Genomic DNA, 23286 nt, shown 5'->3' on the forward strand with positions numbered 1-23286 from the left:
TTTCATATACAAGACACCTTGATGACAGGGGAGGTGTGCTTTCCAGATGGATGATTTGGGATGCTGTTTAACAGGGTATATTTTCTCATGAAAATAAATTTTGAAGACTTAATCAAAAAGCTAGAAACTATATATAGAGAGAGAGTCATTTCTGATGTTTGGTGAATTCATGCAAAAGGAATGATTTGACACTGAACATATACCCATAGATATTTGTAAGTGATTGCAACTTGCTTTCAGGCTCCTGATTCACAGCTGTATGTATGTGTGTATGCTAATCTTAAGATGATGACTGAGACAGATGAAATTGGATAATTCTTGTTATAGGAAAATAAAGTTTAAGAAAGCTCATTCAGATATAGTATCTAATCATCCTAAGGCATTGATTTACTGTTAATGGATATGTTTTGAAAAGTAACATGGCCTGATTTTAATTTTTATACATAGGCATGAGAAATAACCAAAGTAAAAGGGTATAAAAGGAAAAATATGAGCTGAAATGTGAGCTCTAGAAGTAAAATTCATGTTTAAATTCTTCCCTCCTCATGGTAAAAGTAGAATTTTCTCAACAGTTACAGGTGATATATGGTCATCGTGTGTCCTCACACTAATGGCATTATTTGTCAGCTGAATTTATAATCTGTAGAATAATGATCTCTCTAGGCCCTAACACATTTGTTAAATAGTATTGGCCACAGATCTTTTAAAAAAAATGGAGGAATGTTTGTAGCTTTTTGATTAAGTCTTCAAAATTGATTTTCATGAGAAAATATACCCTGGTAAACAGCATCCTGCATCTTCCATCTGGAGAGCACACCTCCCCTGTCATCAAGGTGTCTTGTACATGAAAGCTGGAAATTAAAAAATTAGTATCATTAAGATACAATTTAAACATACAAGATCTTTGATTAAACTGGCAACCTAATTTTAAAAAATTCTATCTTTAAAGGCATTTAAATTCAGAAAAGAGGAATATTTTTAAAGGAATATTTGAATCTGAATTTCCCTGCTGGTCTAAAGAAGTCATCAAAAGAGAATATTATTACTACTAAAAGAACATTACAAATTACTGCTAAATCAATGGTGTTGAAAGTTAACAAACAAAATTCAGGAATTTAAGAAACAGGACAATATTTAAAATAAGTGTGCACTTCCATTTCTTAAATTTTTTAAATAAATTAATTCCAAGCAAATCTTTATTAGAATGAGTTGTACAACTGGCTCTATTTAATGGATCTACAATAATTGAACTTACTTTAACCACTTTAAGAGGTTACCATTATTAACATTCAGTGGAATGAGTTTTTAAGAAAAAAAAAGTGCATATATTTGTCATTTTCCCAAGGATTTCCTCAAAGTGAATATTATTCCTTTAAATGTTGTCCATAATATCTAAGTAGATATTTAATTTTGACAACAATATAGTTTGTAAATTTTAATAATTTGAAAAACAGGAGCATTCTCATTATTATTTCAGTTCTTGAGTATGAAACATATTGTTTGAAAAATATTTTGTGATATATGCATTCCATAACTTTATATTTGTCTCCATGTTTTGGAAAGAGAAATTTCAAATTTCAATATCATAGTTCCAATAAAAAGTCTCTAATGAAAAAGTTTCTATTTAATTTAACTTAAAATTTTAATAACATAGAAGTTTATATCTTATATATCTTGTTTCTTTAATAACTGTTGTTAAATATAAGATAACACTAATACTAGTGATTACTATAAGAAAAACATTAACTTATGTGATAGAATCAAATAACAAGGAAGAATAACCTGTGAAAATTCTTAATAAAATAGGATGATCTTAATTCTAATATTTTTTAATGTCTGAAAAATTTATATATGATATTCAGCAAATACTATTTTCAGTAATAACTTGAAACATCTGAACCCATTTATGCCTAGGGTTCCATTATTGGACTGCTAAGAATGTGGGAGTTATTTATATTCTACTGCTAAGGTCATCACCAAGGTCTGATTGCAAAAATTAAAAATATTGCAGCCTCAGGAATAAATGGGTTAAAACCATATTTTTTACTATTCCGTTTCAAATAAAATATGAAGATTCTTTTCATCTTGGATATTCAGTATATTCTTTCACTTAAAAATATTATTCAAACTACACCTTCTGAAAGAGTACATCTATATTTACCTGATACTTTTATCTTTTGGAAATAAAACACGGAATTCTGATTACCTATGGTTGGTAAAAGATGTTTTTTAAAACATGTGCCTTAATTATATTTTTACTTTAGAAATATAGTAAAGCACAGAAAAACAGTAAAGTGAAACATGTAGCAACGATAATGGTTTATGAGTATAATATTAATATTTTATGAGTATATATTACATATATTGAAAATGTGTACTTTTCTTTACACATATAAAACAAAATTGCCAGCTTCCTATGTTTATGGTATTATTTTTTGTTAAGTTAATATGTGATCATAAACACTTCCTCAGAACAGTAACCATATTTTGAGATTACCCACTCTTAATGGGTTCATAGAAGTTTGGCTTCTTGTGTATATTATATAATAACATGAATGGATTACTATTTGACATGTAAGTCATTTAAAATATATTATTAAAACATTGAAAGCCTATGGATTTTTTGGTATACTAATCAATGAAAACATGGCTGAATATTTATTTGCATAAAAACATGAATATGTTTTATTCTCACTAACCTAGCTTGACTTTATGTAATGTGACAACAATGTGTGAAGGAATATTAACATCCTGTTCAATGTTTGGCCCTTATTGGTTAAGATCACACTATTGGTTTTAATCTAATCATGTTTGATCATATGCAAAAGTAGCATTTCACATTTTCACATTTTTATGAATTTTCTCTTACATAGATGTCCTTTTCTGTTTGGTCATGTTTGTTTGGCACTCTGTGCTCTAGGTCCGGAGTGTGGTGGTGCAATTATGTCAGATCCAGTCTGTTCAGTCCTATAGCTATGAAGGAGAGCATATGTATTTTTAAGAAGAGCCTATTATACAGTGGAGCTATTAATCTTTTTGTAATGTTTTCTTGTTTTCAAGTTTGTTTATGGGAGCTTTATGAATAGCCCACTTTTTTGATACTTATTTTTATGTAGTGTTCACATTAACTTTTCTACTGAAATGACCTTCTTTAAATTTGATTAGTCCATCACAAGGCCAAATGTACCTACTTCTAAAATATGCCTGCTGATGAAGGTAATAACAGTGTGAGAATAACAATTGACAGAGCTATCATTTTCCTCTGCATTTGTGGGGTGGAATCTTGAGTGACTTCATAGCATGCCCAAACACACCTCAGCTCCTTTTCTGTTTTCCAGACCCCACAATACCAAAGTAGCAAGCCCAAGGCCCTTACTTCTCTGACATGTATGTTGGGTGCCAAATTTCTTGCAGGTGTTTGGGGTTTAAGGTTTGGATGCTTCTCCATGAGGGCACTGCTGCTACCTCTGTATCGTTGATTGCTTGTGTGTCCTCTGTAGGGCTAGTGTGCAGGGTCGGCAGTGGAACAGTGTGAACCACAAGGAGACAAATCAAATGTGAGTCTGTGTTTCCTTTTCTGTATTCTTCAAACATGTACTGGTCTTTCAAATGTGCATCTCATGGACTATTTTTGAAAATTTCTAAAAATATTTATAAATGAAGAAATCTCATAAATGCTCATTCATATCTTCTTCCAGGAAACCTCTTTCAGCCTTATTTTGTTTCCTTGAAATAGTGCCTCTTTCCCTCTGTCTGTACTCAATTGTTTTTCCTTCTCCTTATTTTTCAACAGTTTTACTGTGATGGGCTCGATGTTAGTAGATTTTCTCAAATTTGTAGATTAATGGCTTTATCCATTTGGAAAATTCTCAGCTCTTCCATACTACTCCATTCTCTCTCTGCTTTTCTTTCAGGATGCCAATTGCATGCATCCTGAAAATGTTTTACAGCTTTAGGTCTTATGTTTGGGTCTTTGAGTTAATTTTTGAATATAATGTAATGGAAGGTCCAGCTTCATCGTTATGCATATGAATTTCCAGTTTTCTTAGAATCATTAGTTAATACGACTGTCTTTTTTCCGTTGAGTGGTTTTGGCACCTGTGTTAAAAATTATTTGATCGTATATGAGGGCTTATTTCTGGACTCTATTTTATTCTATTTATCTTTGTGCCTGTTTTTAGACATGTACCACATAGTTTACTGTAGTAAGTAGTTTTGTAGTAAAAGTTTTGAAATTGATAAATATGAGTTCTCTGGTATGGTTCTTTGTCAAGATTGTTTTGGCAATTCGGGAGGGACCTTGAGATTCCACGCAAATTTTTGGATAGATTTTTTATTTCTGTAAAACACCTCACTGAAATTTTGATAAGGTTCGCAGTGAATCTGTGGGTTCCCTTGAGTAGTGTTGATATCTTAATAATATTAAGTCTTCACGTCTATGAAGATGGAATTTTCTCCACTTATTTGGCTTAATTTTTTAAGAAATGTTTTGTGGATTACATTTTATAAGTGTTTCACCTCTTACTTAATTTGTGAGTATTTTATTCTCTTTGTTACTATTATAAATAAATTTTTAAGTTTTCTTTTCAGATTGTTCATTGTTAGTATATAGAAATGCAATTTATTTTACATGTTGACTCTGTAATCAGATAGTTTTCTAAATTTATTTATTAGTTATAACAATTACTTTTGGTTAAAGCTTTAGAATTTTCCACATATGAGATCATATCATCTGTGAGCAATGATAACTTTATTTTTTCCTTTTCAATTCTTTCTTGTATTTATTTTCCCTTGCTTAGTTACACCTGCTAGGACTTACAGTACTGTGTCAAATAATATGGTGAAAAGCAGGGCATCTTTGTCTTGTTCCTGATCACACAGGAACATATTATCCTTTTCATAGGGAAAGGTTTCAGTCTTCTACCACTGAGTATGATATTCCCTGGGGGTTTTAATGTATGGCTTATGTTCCGTTAAGGTAGTTTCCTTCTATTTCTGGTATGTGAAGTATGTTTATCATAAAAGAGTGTTGAATTTTGTCAGTTGCCTTTTCTGCATTGGTTGAGATGATTATGTGCTTTTTGCTTTCATTCTGTTAATGTGGTGAACTGCTTTGATTAATTTTCATATGTTGAACCAATCTTCCATTCCAGGAATAAAACCCACTTGATAATGGTGTGTAATCTTTTTAATGTGCCATTGTGTTGTTGAATTCACTTTCTTAGTACTTTATTGAGGATATTTTCATTAGGTTCATATATAATATTGGTACATAGTTTTTGTCTTGTTTTGTTTTGTTTTCTTGTGGTGTCTTTTTCTGGCTTTGGTATCAGTAACAATGGCCTTGCAAAATGATTTAGGATATGTTCCTTTATTTTTTGGGAAAGTTGAAGAAGGACTGGTGTTAATTCTTCTTCAAATGTTTATACATTGAGATTTGACATAAAATACATTTTTAGAAAACATAATAAACATGGAACACTGTGTTATATGTTGGCAAAGCAAGAGTGTGTCAAATCTTAGTGCTAACTTCCCTCATTAGTCAGGAAAATATACTAATTTGATGATTTCCATTATTGTTGCACTGCTGTTCTTTTACTTATGTTGACATCATTGACAAAGTAGAACATGAGGTTTCTTTAACGAACTACAGGATGTTGAGACTATACAAAGAAAGAGGTTAAATCAGGTTCCAGTTAAAGAAGAATTAAGAAGCCTGACCAATTATAGATTTTCAAAGTCCAGTCCTCAGTGATAAGCTGCAAAGCACCAAGAGCACAGAAAGAGAAAATGGCATGATATTTATCTAGAGCTAGAATCCTCAAAGCGTTTGAAAAGATAGAAGTGGCATACAGTTTACCTCAAAAGGTAGCTAATTTTTTTCTGATAATGCTTGTTAGGGTCATATGGACACTCTGCTAGACTGAGGGAAGATAAAATGAATAAGACACATCTCTGTTCTTAAGGCTTACACTATATTTAGTAAACACATGCAGCAAGAGGAATAGCAGATGGAAATGCAGACCCAAAGAGAAAGTCACTGGACATTCTCTCTGAGGCCTCAGAAAAGCTTTCATGACAGATATGGTTTCGATTATGCGGTACATGTGCATAGCCTTTTGTCAGACTGAATTAGCTGGTGCCAATTACAGGGTGAATTAAAGGATATTTAATCTCTGTGTGCCTCAGCTAACCATAAAAATAGAATAGAGTCTTGCTAGGTGAAAAAGTGAGAGGATGAGAGAGAAAGAGAGAGAGAAAGAGAGCGAGAGAACAAGAGCAAGGGAGGATGGGAGGAACAAAAGAGGGAGAGAAAAATAAAAGAGGGATAAAGTGAGCTTTGATGGGTTATATGATTTGGCTGTGTGCCCACCCAAATCTCATCTTGAATTATAGTTTCTATAATCCCCACGTGTGATGGGAGGGACCCAATTGTGGGAGGTAATTGAATCATGGGGGTGGTTACCCTCATGCTGTTCTCATTATACTGAGTGAGTTCTCAGAAGATCTGATAGTATTGTAAGGAGCTTTTCCCCATTTGTTTGGCATTTCTCCTTGCTGCTGCCATGTAAAGAAGGATGTGTTTGCTTCCCCTTTTGCCATAATTGTGTTTCCTGAGGGCTTCCCCAGCCATGCTGAACTGTGAGTCAATTAAACCTCTTTTCTTTATAAATTACTCTGTCTTGGTTATGTCTTAATTAGCAGTGTGAAGATGGACTAATACAGTAAATTGGTTCAGGAGTGGGGTGTTGCTGTAAGGATACCTGAAAATGTGGAAGTGACTTTGGAGCTGGGTAACAGTTAGAGTTTGGAACAGTTTAGAGGACTCAGAAGAAAACAGGAAAATGTAGGAAAGTTTGGAACTTCTTAGGAAGACTTAGAGGACTCAGAAGACAGAAAATTGTGGGAAAGTTCAGAACTTCCTAGAGACTTGTTGAATGGCTTTGACCAAAATGCTGATAGTGATATGGACAATGAAGTCCAGGCTGAGGTGGTCTCAGATGGAGACCACTTCTTGGGAACTGGAGTAAAGGTCACTCTTGTTATGCAGTGAGACTGGTGGCATTTTGCCCCTGCCCCAGAGATCTGTGGAACTTTGAACTCGAGAGAGATGATTTAGGGTATCTGATGGAAGAAATTTCTAGGCAGCAAAGAGGAATCAGAGCATAAATGTTTGGAAAATTTCCAGTCTGACAATGCAATGGAAAAGAGAACCCCATTTTCTAGGGTGACATTCAAGCAGGCTGCAGACATTTGCATAAGTAATGAAGAGCTGAAAGTTAATTACCAAGACAATGGGGAAAATGTCTCCAGGGCATGCCAGAGACCTTCATGGCAGCCCCTCCCATCACAGGCACAGAGGAAGGAAAAATGGTTTCCTGGGCCTGGTCCAGGACACCCTGCTGTGTGCATCCCTGGGGCATGGTGCCCTGACTCTCAGCTGCTCCAGCCATAGCTAAAAAGGGCCAATGCACAATTCAGGCCATCACTTCAGATGATGCAAGTCACAAGCTTTGGCAGCTTCCATGTGGTGTTTGCCCTGTGGGTGTGCAGAAGACAATAATTGAGGTTTGGGAACTTCCGCCTAGATTTCAGAGGATGTCTGGAAATATCTGGGTGTCTAGGCAGAAGTTTGGTGCAGCAGTAGAGCCCTCATGGAGAATCTCTGCTAGGGCAGTGCAGAAGGGAAATGTGGGGTTGGCATTACCCAGTGGAGCTGTGAGAAGGCCACCTTTCTCCAGACCCCATAATGGTAGAACTACTGATGGCTTTCATCATGTGCCTGGAAAAGCCACAGACACTCAATGTCAATCTGTGTTAGCAGCAAGGAAGGAGGCTATACCCTGCAAAGCCACGGGGATGGAGCTGCCCAAGGCCATGGGAGCCCACCTCTTGCATCAGCATGACTTGGATGTGAGACATTGAGTCAAACAAGATCATTTTGGAACCTTAAGGTTTAATGACTGCCCTATTGGAGTTTGGACTCGCACGGGGCCTGTAGCCTCTTTGTTTTGACCAATTTATCCCATTTGGAACAAGTGTATTTACTCAATTCCTTTCCCCCTATTGCATCTAGGAAGTAACTAACTTGCTTTCGATTTTGCAGTCTTATAGATGGAAGGGACTTGCCTTGTCTGAGATGAGGCTTTAGACTTGGACTTTTGAGTTAATGCTGGAATGAGTTAAGATTTTTGGGGACTGTTGGAAGGACATGATGGTGTTTTGAAATGGGAAGACATGATTTTGGGAGGGTCCAGGGGCAGAATAATATGACTGGGGTGTGTCCCCACCCAAATCTCATCTTGAATTGTAGTTCCTGTTATCCCTATGTGTCTTTCGAGGGACCCAGTGGGAGGTATTTGAATCATGGGAATGGTTACCCTCATGGTGTTCTCATGGTAGCGAGTGAGTTCTCAAGAGATCTGATGGTTTTATAAGGGGCTTTTCCCTCTTTTGCTTGGCACTTCTCCTTGCTGCCACAATGTGACAAAAGATGTCTTTGCTTCCCCTTCCATCATGACTGTGTTTCTTGAGGCCTCCCCAGCCATGCTTAACTGTGAGCCAATGAAACCTCTTTTCATTATAAATTACCCAGTCTTGGGTATGTCTTTATTAATAGAGTGAGAATGGGCTAATACAGTGGGCCTGGGGAGAGTGAACATGAGCAAAGACACTGTGCTATGGCAGGACAGGGCCTACATCCTGGAGTTCATACATATAAGGACCTGATACTGAAGTGACCCCTGAGCGACACACAGGCCAGGATGTGGAAGGATTTGAATTATACATGATTTTGCTCTTTTGTTTCTGAAGTAATGGACAGTGTATAATTAATTAAATAAAAAATGGCCATTTCAAATGTACATTTTTAAAATACTACTGTAGAAAACATATGTGCTTATGTAATAGAGAGACAAACCTGAAATATTATTCTTAATCATCCATCTTATCAACAGCACATAAAATTATAAGAATTTGCACTTGCATTTATGATGTTCTTGTGTGTTAAATGATAAATGGGATGACTAAATTCCAAAGTCTCCTCTGCAACTAAAGGAGGCAGATTACTTGCAGAAGTCACCAGTGATAAGGAGTGAGAAGATGCTAGGAAATACTACTGAGAAGGTTATATTTAACAATTAATTAATAAACTCTATGATCATGTTTCATAAGACTACACCTCTCTTTTTTGAACAGAAATCAATTCAAATTTCATCATATTTACCCTACCTTTTCTACTAATACTGCAAATACCTCTCTCTCTCCATGTTTCTTTTCTTTTTTTTTTTTTTTTTTGAGACGGAGTCTCGCTCTGTCGCCCAGGCTGGAGTGCAGTGGCCGGATCTCAGCTCACTGCAAGCTCTGCCTCCCGGGTTTACGCCATTCTCCTGCCTCAGCCTCCCGAGTAGCTGGGACTACAGGCGCCTGCCACCTCGCCCGGCTAATTTTTTGTATTTTTTAGTAGAGACGGGGTTTCACTGTGTTAGCCAGGATGGTCTCGATCTCCCGACCTCGTGATCCACCCGTCTCGGCCTCCCAAAGTGCTGGGATTACAGGCTTGAGCCACCGCGCCCGGCTCCATGTTTCATCTCAGCCCAGAAACAATTATTCTTGTAGTATAAGAACTTCCTTTTAAATTATAATTATTCATTTCAAATCTTGTATTGATAGTATGAATTCTATATTTTGAAGCCACCAGAATTACTATTGTCAATCTAAAAACAATTAGAGATTAGTATCTCCAAATATATCGAGTATACTCAGGAATGAAATATGAGGATTAAAACCTGGGATGCCACAAATGTATCAAGTGAGGGAAGGGAAAATGGAAGCTTTTATTGGCACAAAGAGAGGGGTTTACATAAGTTGCTTAGAAACAAAGTTCTTTGGTTTCAGAGGCTCAAGCTCAGTTTGCTGGTGGAGATGTCCTTACTAGGCAAGTGTTCTTGGCAGAGCATCTTATTGAAAATATTGAGTTCCTAAAGAAAGTCTAGTTATAGACCTTGTCATACAAACATAAGTATATGAGCAAAATATGCATGCTTGAACGAGGTTAATAAATTTCTTGTGGGGTTTTAGAGAGTCCATGGAAACAGTTCTTTTCTCAGACACGTAATCATGAGTTCCCTCTCCTTCATGTCTTTCCAGTCCTATTTTGTCTGGATCTGACAAAAACAATCATCCAGTATTTGCAGGTTTTACACTATAGACATTAAGACTCAAGAACTTAGAGGGTTTTTTTGGTTGTTTGATTTTGTTTTTTTGTTTGCTTGTTTCTTTTACTTTTTAAGTGATTAGCTTTCAAGGCAAAGTTAAACTTCAAATTCATGAGTTTAACTTTGTTGTAACTGAGTTATTCTCTGTCTTTTCATTCATTCAACAAATATTAATTGAGCACCTACTAAGAAGACCTAGGACTTCTCTAGGTACAAGTTGGTGCAGTATAGACTGAAACAGACAGAAGTCTGTGACCTAGAACTTACTTACATTCTAGTGAGGGGATCAAATAAATTATAAAAGAAAACTATTACAATAAGCAGTTATTAGATACTGATAAGTAGTATAGAGGAAATAAAGATACAATTAAGCATAATTTCACATTTTTAGTGTGTATGGGTGTGTGGGGGGGTGTGTGTGTGTCCATGTACTATATATCTGAAAGTATCAACCTGTCTGATTTATCTGAGGTACTGCAATTTTTCTTTTAGCAGAAAATGTTCCATTGTGATCTAGGAAAAAAACAGAAATTCAAGCATAATTTGTTTTTTTCTTGAATAAGTCTGGAGGTTCCCATTTAGGCAAACATGATGACCTAGGCTTGGTTTTGAATAGCGTATTTTAATGAATGTCCTTTTAAGTAAATACTACACAAAAGTGTCATTTTTAACTTTCTGTTCTGTGTTTTGTGTCATTCATAGAACTAAAATCACATATTTTGGGAATTAAAAGATAGGAGAATACAGAATTCCCAAGCTCAAAAAGTCTACAGTTTTCTAGAAATCAAAAATAATTACAAGGAAGACCCCATGAGTTTCCTTATCACAATTGCAGCATAAAATGAAATAAACTGATATTTAAAAAAAATGAATTTTATATCTTTTGTTCTGAAAAAAATAAGAACTTAACACTACTTAGATTTTGTTTACTTTGTGTAGGTCACACCATCCTGAATCTAGATATGTTCTTTGAGAATACACACGAGACCAGGCGTGGTGGCTCATGCCTGTAATCCTAAGCACTTTGGGAGGCTGAAGCCAGCAGATCACCTGAGGTCAGGAGTTTGAGACCAACCTGGCCAACATGGTGAAACTCTGTCTCTACTAAAAATACAAAGATTAGCTGGGCATAGTGGCGGCTCCTATAATCCTAGGTAACTGGGGGGCTGAGGCGGGAGAATTGCTTGAACCTGGGAGTCGGAGGTTGGAGTGAACTGAGATTACACCACTGCGCTCCAGCCTGGGCAACAGAGTGAGACTCTCTCTCTCTCTCTCTCTCTCTCTCTCTATATATATATATATATATATATATATATATGAGATATATATATATATATGAGATATATATATATATATGAGCCATTAAACCAATTCATGTAATAGAAAATAACTCTAGCATCAAAAATTCTTGGAGATGCAAAGCCCTCTGTCATGGACATATCACTGCCAGTCTCAGTTCCTTTTTCCTATAGTCATCTTCTCTGAGGAAGGATATTCACATATTCACAATACATTTTAGTACCTGATGGAAGGAAATAGGTCAAATCAAATATTTCTTGTGCAATAATATGAACTTTGTTTTTTGCTGGAAGTCTCTATAAAGTTTCAAAGTTTCTATAAATCCCCTGGAACAGCAAGTAAATAGCAAAATGCTGAGCTTTTTAATTTTTTTCTAATAGAGGTCAGATAAGTTTCATCAGATTTATTTTTTCTTTTCTTTTCCTTTTTTTGGCGGGGGGGCGTGGTGGGAGACGGAGTCTCACACTGTTTCCCTGACTGGAGTACAATGGTGTGATCTCGTCTCACTGCAACTTCTGCCTCCTGAGTTCAAGTGATTCTCCTGCCTCAGCCTCTTCATTAGCTGGGATTACAGGCACCTGTCACCATGCCCGGCAAATTTTTTGTATTTTTAGTAGAGACAGGATTTCACCATGTTGGGCAGGCTGGTCTCAAACTCCTGACCTTGTGATCTGCCCATCTTGGCCTCTCAAAGTGCTGGAATTACAGGCATGCACCACCACACCCGACCAAGTTTCATCAGATTTGTAAAGGAGCCTATTGTTTAAGAAAGTCAAATACTTTATTGCTTTTGAGATAAATGTGTTCTTTTAAGGGAGCAAAAGAAATTTCAATTGTATAGTCCTGACAGAGAGTGGAATATCTACATAAATTATTTGCAATTCTTCTCTTAGTGATATTTGCCTATATTTAATCTTTTACTGATAAATATAGATCATAACTTGTATTTCTTATTATGAGGTTGTGAGTGGTTCTTGAAAAATTACACAATATAAATTGTGTCCTCTCCTACTTCCAAGTAGGCATGAATTATTCCCTATTCTTCCCTATTCTTCACTGAAGTCAGTTCTATATTAAAATGGTACATTTTGGTAACATATAATTAAAACTCGATACATTATATCAAGGAACAATATGGAGTGTTCCAGTTTTAAGGAACGGATTTGTATTTGAGAAAAAAGAATGCAAAATATATGAAATATCCTTCAATATACTCCATGGAGATGTGTTTGAGAAGGCACATGTGCATTAACGACAAATTCTAAAGAACAGGAAAGCAGCATCACTCCTAAAAGATTTCATATAAAAATAGACATGCAAACTTCAAAGTAATTTCTATTTTAAAGCATAAACCAAGGATAGAAGATAGAGACAGAGTCTCCAAGATAAGTTAGTGTTTTTGGCAACAGTAACCATTTGCATTGTTATCTGAAAAATAAAACTGGTCTGAGAGATGATACTCTTAATGAAGGTGACCCTGAGAGAGTCAACACTTGCTCCTGAAAGAGAGAGCAACACTGCTGTCACAAGCATATCCCAGCATAGCACCTGAACAGTGGTAGCCCTCTAGGTTTCAGTTTAGACGTTATCTGGAAAGAAACATGATTGCTAAGATGTACTTTGGTGGTAGAAGGATGATGCAGTCTTCTTACTGTGATCTGGCACTGACCACAGCTGTGCAAGTCAAACATGATGAAGTCCCTGCAGCTGGAGCTGCCATTCTGCTGTGTTGTGCTGAAGAGCCACTAACCTGGGTGGGCACTGGGTCCATGCGTTGTTCATTTCTTGCTGCCAGGAAAGCCCAAAGTGCTTGGAATGGAAAGTGTTTTCAGTCAAGGCAGCCTGGGGCCAGTATTTGGGAAGAAGGGGAAGGCATTGGCTCTGGGTCATTCATACAGAATTTTCATAGATAGAACTTACTTGTCTGCTACCCGAAACAAGAACACAAGAAAACAAGACCGTATGCTTTGGCAGCTGGCCGAAAAGTGAGTTGCCAAGAAATCAAGCAGAGATTAATGTAATTTATGAATTTATCTTCTGTTTTTCATTTTTAAAAGCCTTAACATGGCCTTCATTTATCTGAATCCATTTTACTTTGCGGTCATTTATAGCTCTTGCTCATTTTGTAGAATGACATGTTGGGCAACCCTGGTCTAAGCCATTCTGCTCCTTTTACAGCCAGAGGATTAATAGCTTAAATAATTGTGCTCCAAAAGCAGCCGGTTTTGTGATATGGACAGCAAGTATGCCCTTTGATCTCTAAAAACCTTCAAGTTCAAACAGAACCTTTATTTTAGTCAAAGTTATACTCCCTTTTTAGCTACTTATAACACAAATTGTTCTGATAACACAAAATTAATATTGGTTTCCAAGAAATGTAACATGGAAAATGTCTTTTTGGAAAACCCTGGTTTGTCTTATTTGGAGATTGGTCTTAAAAATGATGCAGAGAATTTAGAATTTTCATTATTTGGAATTAGTGTTACTACCAAGAGTAGACAATTTTTAAAACTTTGCTCTATGAATGCATTTTATTACTAAAAATATTTATGTTTTAGTATTTTACTATATATAATATAGCAGACACTATATTAATCATATGAATAATGCCATATGTTTAAAATAAATTTAAATTGTAATTAATATACTTTTTGTTTTTCTAATTAAATTTTAATTTGCTTTATTGATATTAATGTTATAATTAAAAAACAAATATTTTTCAAAGCAAATTACTGCTAATATCTTTATATTGAAAGTTCACTTATAATTTAGGTTTCCTAGAATACGGTTGTAAATGGAAACGAAGGTATACTGTGTCCAGTTGATAAACACTAGGATATTCCACCAGTGCCGCTTAGGAGAGAGCATCAATGGTTTCATTTTCCCTCTATCTGTTCATTCCCCACCCAGCCTGATTCACACATGATTGTCACCCAGTTGGCACCTGAGTGTGCAAATCCTAGTCTAGAGTTGACAAAAAAACAGAAGGGAGTATGCGTTTAAACTATAGTGTAAGAAAGACATCTTTGCTCAGAATTCTTTAAAATGCACTTCTTATCTTCTAAAGGAATTCAGGCTTACTTTATATTAATTATAATCACTACTTATTGAGCTCGAAATTCCTGTCAATTTTTCCAACAAATATATGCAATTAATGTTATTACTGATGTTTTACAAATGAAGGGATCTAGATATTTGATAATTAATAATCTGTCTGAGGATATTCAGTAACAATTACAGCTGGAATTCAACACCAGATCTCTCTGACTGCACAGCCTGACAAAGTCTTATGCAACTGCATTTTAGCTCCTGTGTTGAACTTATCCTCTTTCCCCTCTGCAGCCTCCTTGGATTGTTTGGATTCTGTAAAGGGGTTATCCTTATGCCATCTCTGCATGGGATCTTTCATTTCCATGTTCCAGCACTCATCACCATGAGTCACACTTGGTAGAAGGTCATTAAAAGATTTTAGAAGTAAATAATGACATTCTCTCCTGTCTATATTTCATTTAGTCAATACACATACACACACACACACATACACACACACACATATTACTGAGTACTGAGGATCCTTATAAACCTTTAAAATGTTGTGAAAGATTTAAAAGTTTAGCTAGAGAGAGGAAAAATAAGACAGGTGTTTTTGAAACGTGTATTCTGGGGGTTGTTTTGATGGCATTTTATATTTTCAAAGTTTTAAACAATGGAATAGCTTTGTTAAAAAATAAATATTAAACTAATTTTATTATTTTCTAATTTTAAAAGTTATATTTCAAAATAATAATAATTACAAAATACAAAGCAGTAAAGGAAGTTTTCATGTAATAATCCCTAAAGGAAAAACAAAACTGTTAGAATTTTATATTTATAACTGTCAGTATCATTGTCATACACATATGTCTGCTTATGTATGCATATTAAACATAAAATAAATTTCAGTTCATTCTTACAGACATTAATCTAAATTTATAAGACTGGATGTATGCCCAAATTATCAATCTTTGTGTATGTGTATATGAATGCATATATAAATATATGTATTTATGTTTAATATACATACACACATATATGCATACATACATATGCATATATATGTGTATATATATAATTTTAAAAATACTGCCTAAAGCTGTCTTGAAATTAGAACATTTTTTAAGCATTGTATCTTGTCAATCAGTAAATATCATCATAAGCATTTGTAATGAATGCACAGTGTTATAAAATTTTGGATATATTGATTACTGTTTAGCATAATAAATAGTTCAGTATATGCTACATATGTTTTAATTACTGTGATATTTCCACTTATTTATACTCTCTCTGTGTGTATATTTAAAAATGTTAGACTGTTAAATATTAGCGGCTTGGCCGGGCACAGTGACTCACGCCTGAAATCCCAGCACTTTGGGTGACCGAGGCGGGCGGATTACCTGAAGTCAGGAGTTCCAGACCAGCCTGGCCAACATGGTGAAACCCCGTCTCTACTAAAAGTACAAAAATTAGCCGAGCATGGTGGCACCTGCCTGTAGTCCCAGCTACTCGAGAGGGTGAGGCAGGAGAATCTCTTGAACCCCAGAGGCAGAGATTGCCAGCCTGGGGGACAAGAGTGAGAATTCCTCTCAAAAAAAAAAAAAAAAAAATTAGCGGCTCATGCCTATAATCCCAGCATTCTGGGAGGCCAAGGCAGGCGGATCATGAGGTCAGGAGATCGAGACCATCCTGGCCAACATGGTGAAACTCCGTCTCTACTAAAAATACAAAAAAAAAAAAAAAAAAAAAAAAATAGCCAGGCGTGGTGGCGGGTGCCTATAGTATCAGCTACTCTGGAGGCTGAGGCAGGAGAATTGCTTGAACCCAGGAGACGGAGGCTGCAGTGAGCCAAGACTGCACCATTGCACTACAGCCTGGGCAACAGAGCGAGACTCTGACTCAAAAAATAAAATAAAATAAAATAAAATAAAATAAAATAAAATAAAAGATATGAAATGTTCTAATTCTCCCTATTTTTACTTATTGTTTTATTTTAAAATGTGAGTATAAGTACTAGCAAATGGAACATTTTATATTGTTATACTCCACTTGCTACGGGAAAGATGGAAATCATCTTTAAAATGGATTTGGGTGTGTGTACAGATTTTAAATCTTAACAAGGAATTATTTTGTATCTACAACACCAGGAAAAATTCCTGAATACAATGGATGTACATTTCTTGCTGCCACAGTGAGGGTAACAGGTGGACGGAGTTTTCTGTGCTGGACATCACATCCCCCATTTTGATTCACCGTCTTCCATTCCTGTGCAGTCAGTAGTTTGGTTATTTAAGTTTATATTTCCATTGAAACATGAATAAACATGAATAGATTATTTTACCCTAATACACAATTAAAAAGCTACAAATTACAGTAGAGATCAGCTTGCACAAGTTATTTTCTTGCCAAATAAATCTATTAATACTACACATAGCAGTATTTAAGCATTGACTCATTCTTTTTGAATATTTTTACATAATCCTAGAATGACATAAATTGTTCAAGTATAAAGTATTATGAAGTTATAGAGAAGCAGTATTTGAAAGGTTATGATGATATCATTCGACTAAGAGGAGCACAATTATCAGTATTTCTACTTTAAAGAATACTACTTCTTCAATAATTGACTTAAGACCTTGTTCTACTTTATTATTTTATTATTGTATTTGCCACATTACGAAAACAATCTACACATAATTTTTAAAGGCCATTTTAATATTTTCCAAACACAGTTTTTATGTATTAATTACTATTATTATTTACATTTTATTCTAGTTGTTGGTATATCTCACTGTCTTATCATTCTCTCTAGTCATTTATATATGACTTCTTTATTGTATTCTAATTTTTGATACATATATTCTAATGTAAAATATATCATAATATATTCTATATTCTGAATTACTCCCAATTTCTTGCCTTATTTTTGAGCAGTGGTAGGAAATACACCATACATTTATTATTTTAATAGTAGTAATGTTATATAAGAAACCATTCAAAGGTTAGAGATGGTAACATTCATGTATCAGTTAATAAATTGATCTTTTCCAAGGTGAGTCAGGTATGTACTAAGGGAAACTAACAAAAACAAAAAATGGTAATGTAACAACTCCTCACAGATAAATAATTCTGATGGTCTAGTAAACACTCTAGTGGGAGAGAAAGTAGATCTCTGTGCAAGAAAACATCTCAATTCTGCAAACACTCCCAAGGGTGGGTTAGTAGGACAAGACTTCTGTGCTAGACTCAGAAGTTTGGCTCAACCACTACTTTCTACTCCGTCTTTGGCTCAACCACTGCTTTCTATCATGAAGTGTTTACTTTCGTAGGTGATCATCAAGTTTCCTAGAAAGATGGTTCAGACTTTTTTTCAGATTAAAAAACACTGCAGTTTACAAAGCTACATAGTATGTTATTGAAGACAAGGGCCCACATAGAATATTAGTTGAATTTTAGAATTCTTTACAACAATTCGTATGAACTAGCAAAAAGTAGATATCCGCAAAATACCCAGTATATATTTTTTAATTGATTAATAAAATATGTTTAGAGATCAACTTTTGCCATCTGTGTTTCCAGGCCATGCTGATTTTAGCTGAAGGCATATATGAGTAGGTTCAGAGATTCCTTAGCAGATTCCTTTGCAGAGCCAAAAGGTGTTTTGAAATGATCATAATAATGTAAGAAGTACTGGTTTCTTTACCTAAACTTGCTCAGATCACACATATGTTTTCACATTTTCTTTTATTTTTACATTTTAAGTGAGAAATATCTTGCAATAAATCTGTTCTTGTAGATGTGACCTTTGTTCATATTCCAACTTTGTGTACTTTTTCTGTTTAAATGACACATTATTTCACACTAGTCAGCAGGACAAAAGGGAACTAAAAAAGGGCAAAATAAAATAAGTCAATGACATGATTTATAAGTGAATACAGTCTGCATTAATTCTGCTGTAAGTGTGTACCATACAGAGTTAGCATGTTTAAGTTTCTCTATAAAGCCATTGGAAGGTAATCATTTTATTTAGCAAAAGCACTATTGAAGAAAGACTTCGTGTAATGTCCTTTATCCAAACTTAACGTTCACTTTTATTTGGTTTTTAAAGTTTGTTTCCATGGCATATGACAGAGGAAGTGCTTTCTGTGAAGACCAACTTTAAATTCTTATAAAATATCATTGATTAAATTTTCTTAAAGTAAATGTTAGACTTTATCTGGAGTCTTGACTGAAAATGTTCAACACACATATTTTATCCTTTAGCATTTGGATATTGCATTTCCCTGTTCTCTTGAGTGCTAAAACAAATTGGATATAATATAATTTCAAAGTGCAAAAAACAAACCACAGAAAGTTACTCTCTACATTCTTGATAGATAATCATTTAGCATTGTTTGAGCACAGGCTTTTGGTTTCTGAGTTAAAAAAAAAATTTTAAAGGGAAATCTTTTCCAAAATGTTTACATATGAAATGTGAGATAATATTGATAGCCAATTTTAAAAAGAAAAAATCTGTTTATATATGTTGTTTTATATGTGATGATTTCAGTATATCAAAATAGGATATTAATATATATTAGTTCGCTAAAAATAATCTGCATAAAATTCTGAGGACCTTGTGTTACCACATAATTTTCTTCTCACTTTTATTATTTATTTATCATTGCAGATTAAAAAAATCAACAGAAATTTTCCTGTAAACCAGCAGGTAAGATCAAAGCATACTTGAAAAGCTAAATAATATATTTCTTCAATTTGATCTATTATAGAAGATAATGTTATCTGATTTCTAAACAGAAATAATTGGTACAGTCATTTACTATCTTTAGTGAGAAATATACATTTCAGCTATCTCTTTCATATTATATAATATGTAGGTTCCTCTACTTATATTAAAAATTACTTTAAAAATGTGTATCTAAGTCAAAAATTATTGTTTATACAAAATAATGATATTTATATGAATACATTGTTGAAGAACTTACAGTTTTATTTACATATGATAGTTTTAGTATATCTTAACTTTTGGGAGACATACTTTTAATTTATCTCAAAATTCAAACGGATTTTTCACAATTTGCTGACAGTATTTCAAATGAGTCTAAGTCAATGCATAGAACAAAAATAATTTTGATTATTCAGCTCTATAAACTTCTTACTCTTGATATCAACTTTGATTAGAAACCATTGATCAAATCTAAATATCTATGATAGCTATTTATAAATGATACATAAATTACCTATTAATTTTAATGATAAAAATGTTTAAATGCTCTTCAACATAAAAAATGTAAGATCTTTTTCTTATCTAAACCTCAGTTCCCTTATCTGTTACATTTGTATAAGGGTGACTATCCTGTAAGTTTATTTTCAGGATTAAATAATAGCACATGTAAAGTTCTCAATCTATGCTATTATTATCATCAAAGTTTCCAAATGTTTACACTTATTCTTTGGAATACAGAATTTATGTTTTATAGAAATTGTATCATTAATGATGCTGCTAGCCCAGATCAGCTTCCAAAGCCATGTGTAACTAGAACACTGGAGAGAACCGCTTTGGAGAGTTCATTGTGTCTACAATGCTCTGGTCTAGTCATTTTCAGCTCCAGAAGTCCCCTCCCTCCTACCTTAAGTCCCTCAGTCCTGAGTCAAGTTGATATTTTGGATAAATGCAGAGGTTGGAGAGGTGTACATGTCTCGCCACATGCTGCAGCAACCTGTAGTTGTTTCTAAGTCCCTTACTTACAGTGTGGAAACCAGAGTTGTCACCAGCAGACTCTGCTTACTTGCTCTGTGATGACACCTGGGATGGTCTCTTTGTTGCTCCCACGCTTTCCCAGGTGATTCTGATATGGGTGTCATCTTGAGAACTGCAGACAGTTATAGTTAAAGATAGGTGTCATCTCAGAGCTACAGTTTAATGCTTTTATAGGGTTCCAGTAGAGGGAAAATGTCATTAATAAGAAATTACTCAGATAGAAGAAAGCATCAGCTATGGGGGAAGATTATAATGTCCATCGATACACAAGGCTGTTTTCTAGTCAGATCTATAAAAATGGAAATCTACTGTTTTGTAAATTCTTCTCCAAAATAAAAAAAATGGTGATTTTTTTTTTTAATTTAAGAATGACTCTAGACCTGTGTCATCACCCTCTCATGCCTTTTCTAACCTCAACATGGGAGATATTAATATTGGTGTAATATATTACTACAGTGGTCATTCCCCTGATAGCCCCAAAGCTATTCTGTAATCATAATGACAATTACAGCTAACACTTCTCACGCAGTCAGCCTGCTGACTGGGACCACTTCTTGCCACCTTTGCTTATATCCAGGTTTAGAATAATATTAAGTAAAATAAATGAGAATTTGAATAAATCACACATAGAACAGGTAATAAAAAAATTTAATATTCTAACACTATAATATTCTGACACATACTCATATGTAAACATAGATGTTCATTATTATTCATCATTTTTATTTGCTAGCATGCTAATATTTTTCATTATATAATTATTTCAAATCTGAAATTATGTAATTCAAAACTATTTCAGATTTTATTTCAACTATATTGGCAGCTCACAGTTTTGAAAATCATAACAAATTCTTCCCAGCATTTAAGAAACCTGAAAATAATAGTTTTTTTCATTACTACTTTCCATTGTATACATGAAGAATTTTAAGAAATAGGATTAATTTATAGTTAAATATTTATATTATTGCATAATTAGGAAAACTCACCTCACAGTATGACAACAATGCGTTGAATGACTAGAATACATTTCCTACTTAGTAAAATCTGAGCCAGTTTAAGGAAATTGAAATTTAAAAGCACATATAATCCAATTTCTGATGATATATGCATTAAATAACTCCCTCGTATTCCCGGTGTTCTAGATATCAAAACAGAAATTAAAAGTCACCCAAGCTACAATGAACCAGAAGTTCTCTGCTCCCTGAGATCTGGTTTTCAATTTGTGCTACCCAGATGGTACCACTACCCTAACCAGATAAATTAAAATGAAAGCAAAACACAGGGAGAGAGCCACTGCAGTTCAACTGAGACAAGTGCTAAGATTAGTTCCACATGAACTCTGCCACACTCCAGAATGCATGATGCTTTCAAGAAAAACTCTCTGTCTGAAGAAGATGGTTGGGCCCAAAATTATAAACCATATGAGGAAATAAACCATTATAAAGAAATGCATAGAGACTAAAGAACTCTCCAAAATGTTTTTAATCATGATTTTTTTAAATAAAGAAATCAAAATTGTAAGACAAGAACAGGACATAGTGCTAAAATTTGTGGTTGTTAAAAGAACCAAACAGGAGTGCAAAACTGGAAAAAAAAAAAAAAAAAAAAAAACCAACATTTAAAATTAATTAACCAACTAAATAATCTTAGTTATTGCCTCCACTTGAAATCACATTAGTGTATCTCCTACTTCACTTTTCGTGAGGAGTAAGTTTTCTATTTTTTCTATGCATCTGGGACACATTCATGTGTTTTTGTTTTATTAAGATTCTAATTTGGTTCTTTTTTTTTTTTTTTTTTTCTTTGAGACTGTCACCCAGGCTGGAGTGCAGTGGCACAATCTTGGCTCACTGCAACCTCTGCCTCCCTGGTTCAAGCGATTCTCCTGCCTCAGCCTCTTGAACAACTGGGATTGCAGGCGTGTACCACCACGCCCAGCTAATTTTTGTATTTTTAGTAGAAACAAGGTTTCACCCTGTTGGCCAGGCTGGTCTCAAACTCCCCACCTTAAGTGATCTGCCTGCCTTGGCCTCCCAAAGTGCTGGGATTACAGGCGTGAGCCACAGCAGCCAGCCTGAATTGGTTCATTTTTACAGTGAACACACTGAAATTCAATTTGCCCTGATAACTTTCTGTTGAAAAGATGAAAGGTGGGACAGTGGTCTTGCTGATGAACAAAATAGGGATAACTGAATGGATGCCAAGTAATGTTGTGATAATTCTGTCAATATATTAGAGGTAAAGGCATACAGGCCTAGAGAACCAGGCCTGCATCACACTACTGTATGTACCTAGACCATTAGGTCATAATTTATTACATGTGTCATTTTTACTCATTTTTAACTGAAGTTTCTTCATCCTGAAATAAATCTCATTCCTTCCACAAAAATAGCATTTTTCATTAACTTTTTTCTATAATTGTTTACCTGGGAGTAACATTATAAAGTATTAATTCATCATTAAAATATTAATATAATGAGCTTTATATTAAGCAGTATACAAAATAATATAATCAAATTGTTTACATTAGTTTAAATTAATAAAGTTATACTTATTTAAAACAACATGTTAGCTGTGGCAGCTATTCCTACAGATATATTTACATTTGACTAACCATAATAATTTGGACACATTATTATAGATGTGTACATACCATACATAGAATGCTGGCAGCTGGAATAGAAAGTGACTAAAGTCTCTAGTCGTGCTGGGGAGAATTAGAGAATTTCAGGACACTTTAAAAATCCATTTCTGGAGTGGCATCAGAAAAGAAAGAGGAGTAGGATAAATTTTGTCAGTTTTGCTTCTCTATAAAAGATTTGCTTCTCTATAAAAGCAACAGAAGAATGGCAAAAATAGAATCAACTTTTAACAAATATGGAAATTCACAAAGGCTCACTGAACCCAGGGAGCATTTATTCAAGAAAAACAGCTGAGTCTTGGTAAGAACAGCAAGCTTTGTGGCATTGTAACTGG

At 34.5% G+C, this 23286-nt stretch overlaps 1 protein-coding gene across 1 annotated transcript in view; it reads left to right on the forward strand.

Moving 5' to 3' along the window:
* The window catches only part of SNTG1 (syntrophin gamma 1), an 879206-nt gene that overhangs the window by 653119 nt on the left and 202801 nt on the right, over positions 1 to 23286 (forward strand). The window contains exon 13 of the mRNA XM_028852663.2: positions 19219 to 19257. Within this exon, the coding sequence (XP_028708496.1) occupies positions 19219 to 19257 (39 nt within the window). The remainder of the gene's footprint in view (positions 1 to 19218; positions 19258 to 23286) is intronic.

Source organism: Macaca mulatta, chromosome 8, assembly GCF_049350105.2.
Source record: "Macaca mulatta isolate MMU2019108-1 chromosome 8, T2T-MMU8v2.0, whole genome shotgun sequence".
NCBI lineage: Eukaryota > Metazoa > Chordata > Mammalia > Primates > Cercopithecidae > Macaca > Macaca mulatta.